This window comes from Hyperolius riggenbachi, chromosome 2 (genome assembly GCF_040937935.1).
Source record: "Hyperolius riggenbachi isolate aHypRig1 chromosome 2, aHypRig1.pri, whole genome shotgun sequence".
Classification (NCBI taxonomy): Eukaryota; Metazoa; Chordata; class Amphibia; order Anura; family Hyperoliidae; genus Hyperolius; species Hyperolius riggenbachi.
Window position 1 is genome coordinate 142,867,867 of NC_090647.1, and position 19,401 is coordinate 142,887,267.

At 42.7% G+C, this 19,401-nt stretch overlaps 1 protein-coding gene across 2 annotated transcripts in view; it reads left to right on the plus strand.

The window, feature by feature from the left end:
• Window positions 1-19,401, plus strand: part of SARNP (SAP domain containing ribonucleoprotein) — a 103,395-nt gene that overhangs the window by 64,028 nt on the left and 19,966 nt on the right. For both annotated transcript variants that reach the window (XM_068265179.1, XM_068265178.1), the window contains exons 6-9: window positions 1,268-1,341; window positions 4,333-4,361; window positions 5,435-5,460; window positions 9,237-9,305. In XM_068265179.1, the coding sequence (XP_068121280.1) occupies window positions 1,268-1,341; window positions 4,333-4,361; window positions 5,435-5,460; window positions 9,237-9,305 (198 nt within the window). The remainder of the gene's footprint in view (window positions 1-1,267; window positions 1,342-4,332; window positions 4,362-5,434; window positions 5,461-9,236; window positions 9,306-19,401) is intronic.

Consider the following 19,401-nt stretch of genomic DNA (forward strand, 5'->3'; position numbering starts at 1 on the left):
CCTGTGTGAGGATTATGAAGTTTATGGGCATATGCATGATTTGTTGTTGAAAATTGACTTAGGAACGATTGCCCAGTATGTGGTTTAGGACAGCTTTGCTTCTCTAAAACAACTCTTAACCCTAACTTTACCCCTTGTCCTTTCCCCTAATCCTGACATTATCCCCACCTCAATATCTAAAACTTACCTCATTCTCTTCATAACCATTACTCTCTTCACTTAAACAATAGCCCCAACTTGAACCTTTCACCCAAGTTTAGTTCTTTCTCTACCAGAACCCCAGTCTTTTCATCTGACGCTAAACTGAACTATTTAAATATATTCGTTTACTTTCATTTTCTCCTAGCTCTTACCTGACCTGGTACTATGAACTAACTTTAACCCGTAACACTTATATGACTCAGTTATTTAGTACCCAGGAAGTGGAGTTCTGATACTTCATTTCTCTTGTCTCAGTAGCTAGTAAGTTGGGTCTGGTTTCTTTCAAGCCGATAGTCAAGCTTTAAGGTGTACCCAAGGTGAACCTTCGGTGCAAAAGTAAATGTTTGCCTAAGAAGAGGGAATCAGCTGGATCCTATAGAGGCTTCCTATGCCATCCCCTGTTCCCTTGTTGCCGAGCACAGACTGCCCTAAGGTTACCAACAAGGACTTGTTGGTAATCATATGGGGCCCATGCTCCTCTTCAAGCATGACTGTGGGTGTACTGCACGAGCGGCTACGGCTTACTGCGCAGGTGCAGCAGGACCGCACTAGTACTAGAGGAGAGCACGGCCCCGATGTGCAGGAGGGTCCCAATGAGCAGCTGAGGGCAGTGTGGGAAGCCTATGGAGGATCCAGATGCTTCCCTCTGCTTAGGTTAGTATTTGCTTTTTGAAGTTATGTACGCCTTGGGTTCTCGTTAAAGAGGAACTCCAGTGACCTATATAGTAGAATGTAGTAAATTATTCAGGATACCTGATTAATTATTATGTTACGTTAATTTTCCTGATTTCAGCATCAGAAGCACTTCCGATACATCTATATATTGAAATGTGACCCCACCCTCACAGCTGTGTTTAGCGTAGGCTATTTATTATGCAGCCTCTCTCCCTTTCCACATGGTCTTTAGACAGTCTGTCAAGGGTCTTTCTAGTAAAAGAAACACATTGATACATATCTTCAAGCTCTTATGATTGCACATTGCAGGGAAAGCAATATACGGTAGATTGCTCAGAAGGCTACATAGTAGAGTGAACTAACTTTATTTTTACTTGGTAAATGTTTACAGAGACTTCAGAAGAGAGCTGAGAGGTTTAATGTTCCTGCCACGCCCGATAGCAAAAAGGCAGCTCGTGCTATACGGTAAGTCGGTCAAGAGTAATTATTCAGACTGTTCTGATTGCATTGTTAAACACACTACAGTATTGTAATATTTCTTCTTTAAATTAGCATACCAGGATGTTTTAAAGAAAATCTGTAATGGAAAAAACTCCCCTGGGGGGTACTCACCTCGGGTAGGGGAAGCCTCCGGATCCTATTGAGGCTTCCCCTGTCCTCCTCGGTCCCACGGTGGCGGAGATAATCCTCCCGGAGCGGCGGCGATGTAAATATTTACATTTTGGCTCCAGCACAGGCGCAGTATCCGCTCTTCCCACTGAGATCGGAGAAAAAAGCCAATCTCCGTCGGGCTGCTCTACTGCGCAGGCGCAAGTCTCCTGCGCAGTAGACCGGACCCGACGGAGATCGGCTATTTTCACCTATCTCCGTCAGAAGCTCCGCAGCAGTGCCCCCGCTGGAGCTCGAAAAGGTAAATATTGCACAGGCTGTCGGATTTGTCGCCTGTGAGTTCCGGGGGCTGCAACGAGACCACCGTGGGACATAGGAGGACGGGGGAAGCCTCGATAGGGACCAGAGGCTTCCCCCTACTGAGGTGTGAGTAACCCCCAAGGGAACTTTTTTTCAGTACAGGTTTTCTTTAAGGCCCATACCCACGACACAGTTTTTCGGAATGATTTTTAGTGGCAAATCATTTTTTCATGATATTGCGTAACATCGTTTAAGGAAAATTCGTTACGTGATGTTTCACAACGTACACTTCCCGGGGCGATCATTCATGTTGAACGACCGCCGTACTGGAGTGAATCGTGGAGGATTGTTTTAATCCTCATTAACTTTTGCAGGTTTGTCATTATCATTTATTTACAATGCCATAAATGATGCATGCATATTTGGCTAGATGGATCGGGGAATGATCATTCGTCAGCGCAGATCCCGAATCTGGCCTTGTGTACTTAGTTTTAGGTTCCCTTGCAGTCATATCAGCTATTATAATCAATCTTTGTTCTTCCCTTCCCTTTGAAAGATTGGCAAATACATTTTAGCTATTGAATACATTGTATAATCATGGATTGAAATAAATGGACCCTTCACACCTTTTGTTGCGTTAAAACTGATGAGCTTTTTCCCTCGGGACAATAATTCTTGTATGTTTAAAATAACCCTGCTGACCTTGCTATTTAATGCAAATAGTTTGCTTCTCCGGACAAGTGCTTAAAGGGGTTTTGTGGCATGTATAAAAAAACAAAAACTGACACTTACCTGGGGCTTCTATGGGCCCCCTGCAGCTGTCATGTCCCGTCCCGTGCCGTCCTCCTACGATCCTCCGTTCCCCGCCCCCGGTCTAATTATTATTCTAACTAAAGTGTGGCTGCACAGCCGTGGCCATGCACATGAACGAGAGCTTACTGCGCAGGCGCAGTACAAGAAAACTTCGTACCACGCCAGCTAGGCCTGAAAGATAAATCGAATTTAGACCGAAATTGCAATCAACAAGTTCACAATTTCGGAATCGTCAGTGTAGAATATCGCGATGACATTTCCACAAGGGGGAAGTTTGAAGACACTGCTTCAAACTACCAAGTCCCAGCGTATGTGGCCCGCAGTGTCAGTCATACCTTCCGCATGAGTCCAACGCTGTCCATCCTCTCTTGACGGCTCTTGTGCACTGCATACTTCCTGGTTCCTGTATGTCACATGACATACAGGAAGTATGCCATGCATTAGAGCCTGCAGAATGCGAAGTGGATAGACTGGCATCGCTAGGCTCGTGCTGGAAGGTATGTCCCGCACTGCCGTAGCTTAGGGGACAGAGGGGGCACAGAGAGACAAAAAGGGCACAAAGAGCGACAAAAAAGGGGCAAGAGAGAGGCCCAGAGACAAAAGGGGCACAGAGAGAGACACAAAGGTAGCAAGACGGAGAGAGGCCCAGAGGGGGGCAGGGAGAGACAAAGAGGGCAAAAAAGACACACTGGACAAAAAAGACACAGATGGGACACAGAAAAAGGGGGGCACAAAGACACAAAGGGGACACAGAGAGAGAGACAAAGGGGGCACAAAGACACAAGGTGCACAAAGAGAGACGGGACAGAGGGGGAACAAAGCTTAATTTGAAGGAAATCGTGAATCAAATCGAAATCGTGATTTGCAACAGAAATCGATCGATCGATTCAATTTTTTCCTAAAATTGTTCAGGCCTAACGCCAGCGCAATAATCACCAGATGCCGCACGCGGGAGCGAGCATTATTTGTCTAGTTAGACGACTAATTAGACCGGCGGCGGGGAACGGAGGATCGTAGGAGGACGGTGTGGGACCTGACAGCTGCAGGGGGCCCATAGAAGCCCCAGGTAAGTGTCAGGTTTTGGGGGTTTTTTTGTACATGCCGCAGAACCCCTTTAAACATGGGCATACATTTTATATATATATATATATATATATATATATATATATATATATATATATATATATATATATATATATATATATATATATATATATATATATATATATATATATATATATAATGTTCTGCTGCTTTTTGTGAGGTTTTGTGACTTGCTGCTGATCCGCTGCCCTCCCAGTCAGGGTACAGGAGTGGGAGGGGCCAGTCTGCCTCTCATCTTCTCTTCTGGCTATGAGAGGGCTGTGGAGGTTGAACAGGGAAGTTCTCAGAATCTACCCAAAAAAATGTCCTGTCATAAGGGAACTACAAATAGCAGCAGCAGTTACATGCTTGTATTTGAAATATTTACAGCCATTGTAATTTTTGTAGTAGGAGGGAACGTTGTTTAATAATTTTGACTAGGATTTTGCTTTTAGTTTTGAGCAGTCAATAACTGATGCTCGATAAATGCAAACTAATAATCCTAATAATAAAGTATGGTTTGCAAATGTTATTTCTATTCAATGTAATCTAATGACTCTTCAGATAGTTTTGCTTCAGTGTATTTTTCTGTTGTAACATTCTTTATATTATGCCTTTTATGTGAGCCACTCTATATTTTTACATTTTTAGGTTTGGTATTACATCCACTGAACAGAAAGGTGAGAACAATACATTTGCATCCTACTAAATCCTCTATAATAAAACCCCTGTGTCCCTGCATCATGCTGTCCCTGTGTAACTGGGTCCGTGCTTCTTGCTACTGCGCAAGTGCACAGCACGGACCCAGCCAGCCTCACAGAAACATGAGGATGGGGCCAGGGAGCCGGCCGGCTGTGCGGCGGTTGCGCACATGTGCGGCGGTTGCGCACGCATGCGCAGTAACAGGTGGGCGGCAGCAAGAAAACAGGCTTGGATCTGCTAGTTCTAGAATAAAATTGTCAGACATACAAACAACGATTTATGAGCAGCATCTTCATTCAAAATATGTGTTGTGTGAAAGATCTTGTACACACTACAACAATAGGATTGTTTGCAAAACAGCAGTCACATGTGTGGGATTTGTGTCTTCACAATTTTCCTTTCTAATTTGCATCCGGTCTATTGCGCGTCTCATACACATTACTTCACACAAACAATCATTGTCTAAGCTGATCTATCATACATTGTAACTAAAACCATCATTTTTTTGTTATCTTTTCACATAATTAGCTGGATTTTTAATAAATGTCAGTCAGTTGTTGATCATTAACGATTTTTATAGCCTGGTACACACATTGGATAAAAGTAATTTGAAACATCCAACAAGTGACAAATATCACCATATCGGACAACAGTTAGTATAACAATGTAGCCAAACGACGTTAAGCCTCGACCAGCTACAGATATTGCGTATTCTGCCAGATCCAACTGTTTGATTCAGTTCAGACGACAATCAGCCAGCCAGTGTGTACAATGTTGTTCAGACAACATAGTTCCATAGCAAAGGTGTATACATTATGTGAAATGTTACTTCCACTTGCGTGTGCAGTATTCACTGCAGAATCGTCTGGAATATTTGTTTGTGTGTGGGTGTATGTCGTTGTTTAGACTTCTTGTTTCTTTTTACAATGTATTTTTTTTTTTTTTAAACAAGGTCGCTCATTTGTGTGTGTCAACTTAAATCTAGTGTATGTACAGACCATATTTTACTTTAGACATTCCTTAAACACTTTTATCATTTTTCTGTTTTCAGTGCAGTCAACAGGGGCTAAATCCTTGGTAAGTTTATGTTGTTCTCATGTCTTTCTTTAATAATATAATTAGCGCTGTGCAGATCCTTCTGACTTTATGCCTGGTACACACGATGCAATTTTCCATCAGATTGACTGCAATTGTGTGTACTAGGCATTAGGCTTTTGAATGCAAGAAATGGGGTAGGCACCAGGCGATCAGTCTGGCTTATTTGTGATGGTATGTAGTGTATTGAGGCAGAGTAAACATTTGTAATCTATATTGTGAGCCGGAGTTAGTGAAAAGTGTTTTATATGTAAACACAGGCAACATATAAAGTTGTCAGACATATGTCAGTAGACCTAATACAAATATCTCTTGCCATTTAGTTATGCATTTTGTCTTGAAAATAAGTAGTTGCATGTTTAACCCATTAGCAATGTTGATAGAGTTTATCTTGTTTGACATAAGTGCACGGCTTTTAACTTCATTTGGCAGAACTCGTGCTTTCAATTCTTGGAATGCTTTGATCTCTCTTTACTAGCAGAAAATATAGAAACTGAAAGCAGAAGTCCTCAGTAATTGTCTCACACTGCCCTCTAGTGACAAGTGGCCATAAGTACACATTACAGCAGTACTAAATAGAAGCTAGGAAATGCAACAGATAAATACAAACAAAGTGCTGAAATAAATTGGCCTGGAGCACTTGCAAGCCTCTAAATAAATTGGCTGCTAAAGGGTTAAGGGATCCCATCAATGTTATAATCTTGATTGAATAATCGTACCAAATCTATGTTGTATAAGAGTAAAATGAGTTAACATTTCTTCAATTGATACTTCAGGTAGTCCCTCATTATATAAATGTGGCAAGCTTGTACAATCAAATGATTGCATCATTAATGGGCACCTTTACAGCTCTCAGGAGATCTACATGTGATTTACGTAGGAATGTTCTAGGCACGAGAACTGTATCAATATGGTAAAAATGTGTCCATAAAGCTTTGTACTGATTCCTGAACACGTGCATTTAACCAAGCATTAACCACTTAAGGACCAGGGCTTTCTGCAGTGATCGGTGCTGCGTGGGCCCTCCAGCCCGCAGCACCGATCAGGATTGAGCCTTGGCGATCAGACTTCCCCTTTTTCCCCCCACTAGGGGGATGTCCTGCTGGGGGGGTCTGATCGCCGCCGGCTGTTTGTGATCTGCGGGGAGGGCTCTTCAAAGCCCCCCTCCGCAGCGTTTTCGGCGCTCCCTGCCTTCCCGTCCCTCCCTCTCCCTCCATGGGCTGCGCAGGACGGATATCCGTCCTGCGCATTGAAGGATAGGCTTCAGCCTATCATATGCCGGTGATCCCCGGCCAATCAGAGGCCGGGGATCGCTAATCCGCATTACGGCGCTGCTGCGCAGCTGCGCCATATGATGTAAACAGCGGGGATTTCTTCCCCGTGTGTCTACATTTTGCTGGCGAGCCGCGATCGGCGGCTCTCCGGCTGTTCACGGAGACAGCCTCCGTGAACTGGCATGGAAAGGCCGCTCGATCATTTCCGTGCTATACTACTAACGACCCGCCGACGCCTGTCGGCGTTAGGCGGTCGTTAAGTGGTTAAAGTCCATTTCCATGGGAAGTTTCTTTTTTAGGTGCACACAGTGTAGCAGAACATGTGTTCCACTGTGTGCAAAAAGGCATTGGGCCTGATTCACAAAGCTTTTCTGTTAAATTATCTCACCTTACTTATTAACTCGCAATGTAGCTCTCCTTAAATGGCTTAACTCATGATTTAGCTCTCCTTAACTGACTTTATTCCTTGTTTAGCTATTCTTATCTAACTTAACTCACAATTTAGCTCTCCTTAACTGACTTAACTCATGGTTTAGGGCCTGTTTCCACTACACGCAGATTAGATGCAGAAAAACTGACTCCAATGAATGCTTATGGGCCTGTTTCCACTTAAAGGGACTCCGAGCAGTGCAGAAACTATGAAAAGATGCATATCATTTTAAAGCTCTCTTTCTCCTCTTTCCAATGATAAATAAACCGCTGCCCTACGCCTTTTAGTTGTCGCTATTTTCGCGATTGAAATTGCCGCGGCTGCGATTTCAATCGCGAAAATAAAGAAAACTAAAAGGCGTAGAGCGACGATTTAGGTGTCGCCAGAAAGAGGAGAAAGAGAGCTAAAAATGATATCCATCTTTCCATAGTTACTTGTATTACACAGGACGACACTTTCCCCAGTGTCAGCAGCTCCATTCAGCAGAAAAAGTCGGCCTGTGTAATACAATGTAACTATGGAAAAATGGATATCATTTTAAAGCTCTCTTTCTCCTCTTTCTGGCGACACCTAAATCGTCGCCCTACGCCTTTAAGTTTTCTTAATTTTCGCGATTGAAATCGCAGCCGCGGCAATTTCAATCACGAAAATAACGAAAACTAAAAGGCGTAGGGTGGCGGTTTATATATCATTGGAAAGAGGAGAAAGAGAGCTTTAAAATGATATGCATCTTTCCATAGTTTCTGCACTGCTCGGAGTCCCTTAACGCGATTTTTCTGATGCAGATTTTCCCATAGGCATTCATTGCAGTCAGTTTTTCTGCATCCCATCTGCGTGTAGTGGAAACAGGCCCTTATTGCATAACTCTCCTTAAAGTGAACCTCCGGACTAAAAATCTACTCAGCAGAACTGAAAAGGCTTGGGGTTTCTTTAACAGTTTCACAGCATCAGAACTTTGTTTTTCTTGCCAAAACATCATTTTTAGCTGCATTTTTAGCTGCATTTTTAGCTAAGCTCCACCCATCAAAGAAAACTGCCCGGGCTTTTTTTCCCTGATGCTGTGCAAAGCATGATGGGATTTCCTATGTTGTTCACGTTGCCTAGCAACTGGGAGGGGTGATCAGCGCACAGGACAGTTGGAACTGTGTCTCATGCTCCCTGTCACCTCCTTTCAACCAAAAAGATGGCTGCCCTCATGAAATCAAACATTTGCCTGTTCTTTTAAAACAGTGTGGGTAAGAGATTATATTACCTATCTATTTTAATTAACATAACTAATGTAACTTAATGACAGTATGTTTGTTTAGGCTGAAGTTCCTCTTTAACTGACTTAAATCATGGTTTAGCTCTGCTTATCTATTTATCTCATGAATTGTCTCGCCTTATTTGTTTATCTCCTGCATTAGCACTCCTAAAGGTGCGCACACACGCACTATGGCCGCCAACGACTGGTCCGTCAGACCCTCCCGCTGGGCGGACTTTCAGGCGACAGTAGCGCGTGGGTACGCACTGTCGGCGGACTGATATGGCTGTTTCTGAGCGATCCGCCCGGCGGATCATTCAGAAACAGCCTTATCAGTCTGTCGCAATAGCAGCATAGGGGGCGATATACAGGCTGGGAACGCAAACAATCACTCACGTTCCCATGCCTGTCGGCCGGTGACGGCCAAACCGAAAGTGTTCGCCGGCGGGTCCTGAGCCATCGGAGCGGGGCGGCAAGGGGACCGATCGTCTGCAGGGGGCTGAGGGAAGCCCCAGGTGAGTTAATCTCATTTTTTTTGGTTGACTTTAGGTTCTCTTTAACTATTCCCACTGAGATTTTCCCTGGCTTTCTGTCCAGGTGATTGAGGTTAAAATGAGTGGTAGGTCTTTCTAGTGGGAACGCAGACCATAATTGATACATGATGTAAGTTCTTAGCATTGTACACCTTAGGAAAACTATAAAACTTAAACTAGCCAATAGAGTATTCGGTCATTTTGATGTCTGCTCTTATGCTCTCTGTAAAGAGAACCAAGCCTGTCGTGCACTTTAGTGAAGACTCTTGCTCTTCTAGGTAAGCCCTGATAAACTTAAGGAGAGAGCTCAGAGGTTTGGGGTCGCCGTGTCTCCTGTCGCAAAAAAGGTAAGCTAATCCTATGTTTTTGTGTGTGTCCAATAACTTGTGGGTTTTTCATTGACTTGAGGGTTTACAGTATGTGAAAAAAAGGCAGTATAATTAATCTGAACTCTGCTTGAGATTATAAGGCAATGTACACAGTGGCCACATTGTAGCCCGGCTTGCCACGCTGCCATGCACCATCTATGCGATGTTCACAGTGCTGTATAATGGTGTGCGACATCCCAACGCACTGAATACAGTGCGTTTGTGCAAATGTGCGCATTAGCTGTGACAGTGAAGCATACTTTTCATTGTCTGTCTGTATGCACTGTACATTATTTATGTGTTGTGCGTTGCATACAGTGAAGCATACGCAGTTACAGGGAACACAACACAACCCCCACTGTGCACATAGCCGTACAATCCTGTTGGATACTTCAAATCTCAGGTAAGTGACTTTTAGAAGTTGTGAAACAGAGTACTGCTGCCGATGCAGAGATGTATTTGTGTGCAGCCTGAATGTGTTGCCTGGCTGTGGTTTCATAGATCCTGCAGTCATTTAGTGTGCCTGAAAACCTCACCTTTCTTTGGCTTTTTACAGTGACACTGAAGCGGAAAAAAAACCTTATGATATAATGAATTGTATGTGTAGTACAGATAATTAATAGAACATTAGTCGCAAAGAAAAGAGTCTATTATTTTTATTATTTTCAGTTATTTAGCTTTTTAATTTTTTTTTATAGCATTGCATCATTCTGTGCAATTTACATACCACACTCTGTATTTCAAACTATAGAACAGAGCAGAGCTAATGACCCTTTGAACTTCCCAGCAGTAAAAACCTTATCTGAAGCAGTCTCTCCCTGTTTTTTTGATGTATAAGTGCTTCAGGAAACCGCACTGTAGCTGACCCAAGTTTCCTAACTCTTCCTATACTGCAAACAATATGACACTCTTTAATTTGCTACTAATGTTCTATTTATTAACTGTACTACATATACAATTCATGATATCATAAGTTTATTATCACTTCAGATTCCCTTTAATGGTGGGAATAGACGGGTCGACTGGTGGCTCGATTAGCTGCCGGATCGACCCCAGCCGCGTCCCCGCTCGTCCGCGCATGTGGCGGGAATCAAGCGGCTTGATCGGGCCAGCTGAATATTATCAGCTGGTCGATACACGGTACACAAGCGGTACGTGTATCCCCAGCATTAGACATCCACTTTTTTGTTTTTTACTTGCTACTGCTTTGCTTCGTAGATGGTAACAAACACTGACAAAACCCGTGTGATTTACATAATGGCCATGTTGGGTGGAAAAGGCCATGGCTTATATTCCGCCAGATCCGCAGCTGTTTTACAGAGTTGTTTGACATGTGGAAGCGGTGACGGAGAGTTACAGCTTTTATCTAATCAAACAGTCCTTAGCCTTATACATTCCCTTGTAATGTGTGTATGTTTGACCCTCCCAGGTGTGCCCTCATGTTACACCTCCAGCCCAGCACCATCTAACACAATTCCACCTCCAGCAAAGTAAACCTCGCACTGCAGTGTGACTCTGCAATAAGATGCATTTATGGGGGCCCTTAACTGCCTTTGTCTTGCAATGTGCATGACTTCTTCACACCTTGCTGTTGGGAAGGTTATTGCTGCTTTTTAATAAATGAAAAAACAAAACCCCTGCACCCGCTGATTTATGACTCTCTTTTTCCTGCTTTTTTCCCTTGTGAGCCACACTTCAACTTCAGATGGGGATCTTGGGACGTGTTGTGTGTTTTTAAACCTTTTTTCTGTAAATGTTGAAGGTTTTTTTCCCCCAAAATTCTTTGCCTGCCACACATTTTATTTAGTACAGTTAGATAAGTGCATCCAATAGCATATGGCAATTGTGGTTAAAGGGAACATTTCCTTTTTGCCTTATTTCCTTCAATTATTAGTTACCAATATCAAAATAGAATTTTGGTGTAAGTATTCTTTAATTAGATGGACTTATTACAAATAAAAATGTAATTTGTTTAGAGCCACACGTTCTGGTTTGATTGGCAAGCTTTACAACCAGTTCAAGAAAGAGACCTTGCTTTGCTGCAGTATAAGATCAGATAAACTATAAGGTTCCAAGTCTGGAAACTGTGCACTTGTGATGTTACTCTGTACTGCAACCATAAAGCAATGCCCTCTTCTCATAATAGATCATACAGGTGGGGCTACCTTTATCTACTTCACCACTGGGGAGTTTTTCCCCTTCTGTACCAGAGCAATTTTCACCTGTCAGTGCTCCTCCCTTTTATTTGCCAATAACTTCATCACTAATTATCACAACAAATGGATTAACAGTATATCTTTTTTTTCGCCACCAATTACACTTTCTTTGGGTGGTACATTTTGCTAAGAATCATTTTATTCTAGCAGCATCTTAAGAGATAAGAAAAAAATGGAAAAGATTCATTATTACTCTGTTTTTAGGCTATTATAGTTCGAAAATAAAACACGGTACTGATCATTGGTCTACTACTCTGCCACACTGCCCATTGAAATACGAGGATGATTATCTATGTCCCTGTGTAGGAACTGAAGTCCTGCAGGGCGTAGATATACCGCCTCAGACGTGATAAGTGGTTAACTTTCCGTCACTGTGTATTCATTCTGGCTTTTGTTTCCTAATTGTCTTTCTTTGGAATAATAAAGAAAACTAGAATGAATAAAGATTGAATATATGGTTTCCTTAAGACAGGGTTGTTCAACTGCAGTCCCCAAGTCAATAGCCATGCCAGTGTTTATGATAGATTGAGAATGGGAGAAATGTGTTCTTCTTGATGAACCACACGTTTTCTGATTCAGTCCCATTATTTGAGCTGTGCCAAAAATGTGCAAGGACCTCGGCCCTTGAAGACTGGCGTTGGACAGCCCTGACTTGGGATCTCAAAGCTAGAGAACACAAGTAATGCAGTAAAAAAACAAAATGGAACACAGCCATTGTGTGTCTCAGCCTGGAAAACCTTACTAAATCAGTTCCCCAGCTTCATGAAATGATACATTCAGACTCATTAGTTAAATGACAAACTGCACAAACTCATAGCAGCCAATCAGAGCTCCTCTGAAAACTAAGCTCCAGTCAAACTGCTCATTACAGTATACATGTTATAACTTGCCTGGCAAAAGATGTCTTTTTTTTTTTTTTCTTCAGTCAGAATTATGATTTAGATGGCTCTAGACAGCCCAACAGAGAGCACAGCCAGCGGGCTGACCTGACTATTGGAGCTTTGCTTCCTGCCTCCGGAAACTTGTTTAGCTCTGATACTGGTTGAGGAGACCTTGTATAATTTACAGTGGTTCTATCAATAAAACTGCTTTTTTAATGTAAACCAGTAAAGCACAAGTCAGCATAACTCATTCACCATATAATTTTTTTGTGTAAGCTTCTGAGCTTCTACATCCTTTAAAGAGAACCCGAGGTGTGTTTAAAGAATGTTATCTGCATACAGAGGCTGGATCTGCCTATACAGCCCAGTCTCTGTTGCTATCCCAAACCCCACTAAGGTCCCCCTGCACTCTGCAATCCCTCATAAATCACAGCCGTGCTGTGAGGCTGTGTTTACATCTGTAGTGTCAGTCTCAGCTGCTCCCCCGCCTCCTGCCTAGCTCCGGTCCCTGCCCCCGTCCCTTCCCTCCAATCAGCAGGGAGGGAAGGGATGCAGGCGGGGACCGGAGTTCTGCAGGAGGCGGGGAGAGCAGCAGACTGACACTAGAGAGATAAATACAGCCAGCTCTGACAAGCTGTGTGTCAACAGAGTGGCTGTGATTTATGAGGGATTGCAGAGTGCAGGGGGACCTTAGGGGGGTTTGGTATAGCAACAGAGGCTGGGCTGTATAGGCAGATCCAGCCTCTGTATGCAGATAATATTCTTCAAACCCACCTCGGGTTCTCTTTAATGCCTAATCAAAATGGTACGTTGCCTGAGGAAATGAAGCATCTGCGCACAGGAAAAAAGTTTGTTGTGTTCAGATATCCCGCCTGGCATGCTTGCACTAATATACCAGGAGCATTAAGGAGTACCTATACTCATCCTGCGTACTCACTTTTGTTGGCGGGTAATCAGGGTGAGAGGGTAAAATCGTACTAATAACAGTTTCCTCTGTGGCTCAAGTCACTGGAACTCTCTTGCTTTGTGCGCCCTTCTCACTGAGACTGAGTTGAAGTGCGGGAGTGACCTCCACCCTTTATCCACATGACAACCCCACCTGTGTTACACCTTTCTTAGCCTAAACATTGATTGTTGCGCTGTGGGTGTAAGAACCCGCCGCCTCACAGAGCATGCTTTATGCACACTGAGACACACACTGGGCAAACAGAAAGAGACCAGTGTACATGGTGACTGGTAAGGTTTTCTAAATGCGGTCACCTTTCCCCATTGATGCTCATGTATATGAAAACTCAAACATGCTTGATCTGGTGATTTGTAAAGTTAGTTGGGCCGAGATCATGTGCTAAAGTAGGAAGTGATTGCAGCAAAATGGGGTCTTGCAAATCTTTCAGCTGATCAAACTAATCACGCTTGTCCACATGATCAGTTTGATGAGTTACTAGATTTAAAAGACCCCTATTCACATATGACAGATATCTTATAGACCACGAGGAAAAAGGTTGCATATGTGTGTAATAAACAAATATGACTGCTCCTAAGTACGTAAGTAATTACGTTCTACACAGAAGTCAGGTTCTTCAATCATTCATGCATGCTGAGTAAATTATATACATTAGGAAATGTTAGAGAAAATTGGTTGAGTTTTATTGTTGTCTGTGTCCCCATTGGAAGCTCCCCAACAGAGGCACAGACAGCACTGAAACTTTCTCTACACTTGCTCCCTCATGACCATTGCTGGGGACTGTTCAGGAATTCAATCCAAGTGGTAAGAAAGACAGCTGTGCTTTACCGCACCAATCAATTGTTTTTATCATCATTACTACTAATACACACTTCTACAGGGTTAGCACCTTTTCCAATAGCTCTTCTCAGAGGACATTGAGGAATTAATGTCACTCGTCCCTCACCAGGGTTCATAATCTGATGCCTGTGCCACAATCTGTTTAAATCAATTTATATTGAAGCGTATAAGCGTATATATATATATATATATATATATATATATGTGTGTGTGTGTGTGTATATATATATATATATATATATATATATATATATATATATATATATATAATATACTGTGTAGGTAGATAGATAGATAGATAGATAGATAGATAGATAGATAGATAGATAGATAGATAGATATAGTTGCGTTCAAAATTATTCAACCCCCACTGAAATTGAGTGTTTTGGCCAGTTTGACATTGATTTTGATCATTTCAGTCATCTTGTTTACAATTAAATCGAGAAGCAAAACGGCCCCAAAGCATGATTGACCCCCCCGCCATGCTTCACAGTAGACTAGGTGTTCTTCTCTTCATAGGCCTTGTTCTTGCTCCTCCAAACATAGTGTTGATCCATGGGCCCAAACAGTTCTAATTTTGTTTCATCAGTCCACAGAACACTATCCCAAAACTTTTGTGGTAGTGTGGCAGGGGTCAATCATGCTTTGGGGCTGTTTTGCTTTTGCAGGTACAGGGAAGCTTCAGTGCGTGTAAGGTACCATGAATTCTCTTCAGTACCAGGAGATATTGGATGAAAATGTGATGCAGTCCATCACAAACCTGAGGCTTGGGAGGTGTTGGACCTTTCAACAGGACAATGATCTCAAGCATACCTCCAAGTCCGCTAGATCATGGTTGCAGATTAAAGGCTGGAACATTTTGGAGTGGCCATCGCAGTCACTAGACTTAAATCCGATTGAGAACCTCTGGTGGGACTTAAAGAAAGCAGTTGCAACGTGCAAGCCTAAGAATGTGACTGAACTGGAGGCTTTTGCCCATGAAGAATGGTCTAAGATACCCGTAGATTGCTGCAAGACACTTGTGTCAAGCTATGATTCACGTTTAAAAGCTGTTATAACTGGAAAAGGATGTTGTACTAAGAATGAAAGTCACTTGGGGGTTGAATAAAACTGATAATGATGTGAGCACAGAAAAGACATTTGTGGTTATTTCAATATAAAGGTTATGTTATCTTTGTCTAACTTACAAGTGTCTCTCTGATTTCATTGTAAACAAGATGACTGAAAGTTCAAAATCAATGTCAAACTGGCCAAAACACTCAATTTCGGTGGGGGGTTGAATAATTTTGAACACAACTGTATATATTATTATTGGATGTTTACCCATATAATATGGGCTTTACTGAAAGTACTCTTTGTGGAGGGTTATTATTCTTTATCATTGCTGTGCCCTCTTGACAGCCAAGAAGTTTGCTTTAGAGCAGACCTCCGTAACGTGAATGACTCCAGCCTTGTCCCCCTTTAATTTGTCTTAATGAGGGCATATTTTAAATATGGTCTCGGTGGAATTGTGGTCACGCAATGCAAAAGATTAGCTACCCCAAGCTGGCAGGCAAAATATTTGATGACGTTTTTGTGGCAGGCGAGAGGCAGAGGTCAGCTGTCCTGCGGGGATAATGTGTGTGTACAAAATATCTAACGGAGAGGGCAGGGGGCTTAAGAAGAATGAGTATGATTGTTTCAGGTTCACATACGTGCTTAATACACATTTTTTTTATATCATTATTATTTTACCTGCTTATTTTCTGCAGCTCTAACAAATTGGTTCTTGTGCTTTCCCTTCCTCCTTCAAATAATGGAAAATCTCTATGCAGCTTTTGCCATATGACCTGTTATTATTTATATAGATAACCATGTATTTTAAAGTATCTTGATATGTCTGTTTTTGTGCAGATGTGTGTGTTGTCATTTGCTATCCCTAGAATCTTGCATAAAATAATGACTGTATACGGCCCTGCAGAGTAACCAGTCCAAGCTTGCTAATACAGCTGTGTAACTAACTTGCTGTACATTTTCCTTCTCTAATGGCCTTTGTTTTTCATAATACAGTACCTTGTCTGAAATCATTACACTCTACATTGCACTACAGATCAGCTGGGTCCCTGGTTCAAATCCCAGCAAGGGCACTATCTGCACGGAGTTTGTATGGTTTCCCTGTGTCTGTATGGGCTTCCTCTAGGCACTCTGTTTCCTCCCACATCCCAAAAACCTACAGATAAGTTAATTTGCTTCCCCCTAAATTGGCCCTAAACTATGATACATACATGATACATCCATAGACAAATCACTATGATAGGGATTAGATTGTGAGCCCCACCGAGTTAAGTGACAGGACAATATACTCTGTACAGCACTGCGGAAGATGTTGGTGCTATATAAGTACATCATAATATATAAAGTGGAATGAAACTCAGAACTTTGTCTCTGCTGTAAAAGATTAGCCACAGCATGATAGCATTTATGAGGAAAAAAATCTTTATTTCAATTCATGGAAATCCTTAAAAAATCCCGAAGTTTTAACTTGGTTTCAGTTTTGCAGGGAGCACTGAAATGGTTAAGCCCCAATGATTACTATATGGGGAGAGCTGCCTGCAGTCTTTTCACAGTTGCTGATAATAACAAATTAGACACCTTGATCTGGCTAAACAAACTGGACACCGAGAAGTGAATTTTTTTAGGAACTAAATGTGGAATAAAGGCTTTCCCTTGTATGCTGTGCAAGAGTTTGAGTCCGCTTTAAAGTAAAGGTGTGGACAGGAATGCTTCTATCAAAGTACAGTTACTGTTACTGTAGAAAGCGAAACATAAGCTTACTGGCTGTGTATTGTCCCACAGACTACCTAGAAACTCAACCAATGGAGAAGTCCAGACATCGCCATGTTGGTGGCTATAGCCTATGCAAATATAGACTTTCAAAGAGTCTGAGTAGGTGCAATGACTCCTTGCAGAGCGGTGAAGTCAGTATTAGCAGTGAATCGGCACTATTTGGTAGTTGCCACAGAAAACTGGCAGTCATCGATAAGTGGTTATCCATAGCCAGAACCCCCTTTTTTCGTATTGCAAGAACGCCCTTTGATCCATTATAAAAACTGCCTATCATTTAAAGGGATACTGTAGGGGGGTCGGGGGAAAATGAGCTGAACTTACCAGGGGCTTCTAATGGTCCCCCGCAGACATCCTGTGTTGGTGCAGCCACTCCCCAATGCTCCAGCCCCGCCTCCGGTTCACTTCTGGAATTTCTGACTTTAAAGTCAGAAAACCACTGCGGCTGCGTTGCCGTGTCCTCACTCCCGCTGATGTCACCAGGAGTGTACTGCGCAGACACAGACCATACTGGGCATGCACAGTACGCTTCTGGTGACAGCGGGAGCGAGGACACGGCAACGCAGGCGCAGTGGTTTTCTGACTTTAAAGTCAGAAATTCCAGAAGTGAACTGGAGGCGGGGCCGGAGCATCGGTGAGTGGCTGTGCGGGCGCAGGATGTCTGTGGGGGACCATTAGAAGCCCCGGGTAAGTTCAGCTCATTTTCCCCCGACCCCCCTACAGTATCCCTTTAAGCTGATCGGCACTGTTATAAACATGGTTATCTAAAAAATGACGCTTTTTGATCAGAAATATAGCTATCTTTCTGGCAATTACCACCTCTATAAATACGGTAGATTCCTAGTCAATACATAAGAGCAGAGGGATGTGATGTCAAAAAATGGCAAAGTCTGTTAACCCTTTGCATGCTCAATATACAATACAATACAGATATTCATACAAATGCATTCACAGAAATCAATCATCCAGGAATCATTGCTACAGCTAAGTTAAAAGCCAGTGTCTTGGTACAAAAGAATATATTCTCTTGCTTAGTCACCTACACCGCACAGAGGTACCCCAGCATTTATAGGTGTCCTAACCCTGTAACATGAATAGTGCAGACATGCAAACATTCATTGCATCAAACCTATCTAAAGGTTAGGAGCACGCATACTGACATCTCTTAGTTTGATGCACTGTCTGTCCCAAGAGAAGACGTCAGGATATGTTCCTTTAGTATTAACCTTAACATATCCTGGTTTTGGTGTGTTATCAGGGCTAAAACAAAACCCTTCAAAAGTTCATTTATTTTCCCCATTATTCCTTAAATCTCTTTACCCTACCAATCTGAAAATGGGGGGAGGCTGACCTCACCCCAAAGGGTCACCTGGTTCTTCTTTATCTAACCCTGCTGTGAGACAAAACTTGGCTTTGTGGCTGGTATACGTACATCTCTTCAGCCTCCCCCCTCCATTCTGGTTCAGTGAGCGTTGTCATGAACCATTCAGCCTCTTTTCCCCGCTTGCCACTAGCCTTGCTTGTCAGAGAATAGTAGTGCAAATAAAACATAGAAGTGCACAGAGCTCCACGCTGCAAGCCCTTCACTTCCCAGCCTTTCACTACCTCTATGGAAACCGTCCAAAGGCCGCTTCTAATGAATCCTGCTCCCCTAGAGATCAGTAGATGCTGTCATCCAGTGACATGTGCCCAGCATATGCTGTGCAGTATGTAGAACAATGCCTCACAGGAGCAGTCACGCACACTGCATATCAAACTGAAAGAGCAACTGAGGTGAACTGGGCCATTGCTGCCATTACAGGCTTGGCTCTGGCGCTGCCTCCCCCTCAGTGTATAGTAAAATTGCTTTTAGTTCAGACCATTACTATCATTTATGGTAGCCTGGATGGGTCATTTATGCATTTTAGCGATAAAATACAAAGCTGAAACACTCGGCCCACAGTATTCCACTAAATTATTGCACTTGATGCACAAAGCATATGTTTTTCCTGGCCGCTAGTTCACAAGTTGCTATTTTACCATGTTTAATATGACAATTAAATGGTCCTCTATATCCTGTATGTCCTCGCAGAGACCCATGTTAAGTGACAGCTCCGGTGACATTCTTGGCTTTGTCTTTTGCTTTGTGCTCACGTTGATAATTGAGGTACAACCTGTCAATAAGCTTTGCAGCTATTGAGGAACTGAACAGATTAACGCTGTCACAAAGCATCTTCAGAACTCTACACAAATGTCATCTGCATCCTTTCCCCTGTCATAATGCCCACTTATTAAAAATACTCGGCCAATCCTGTTAGGGTGAAAGTAATTTATATGAATGCAAATTTTCCGCCCCACCTTGGCAACAAAGG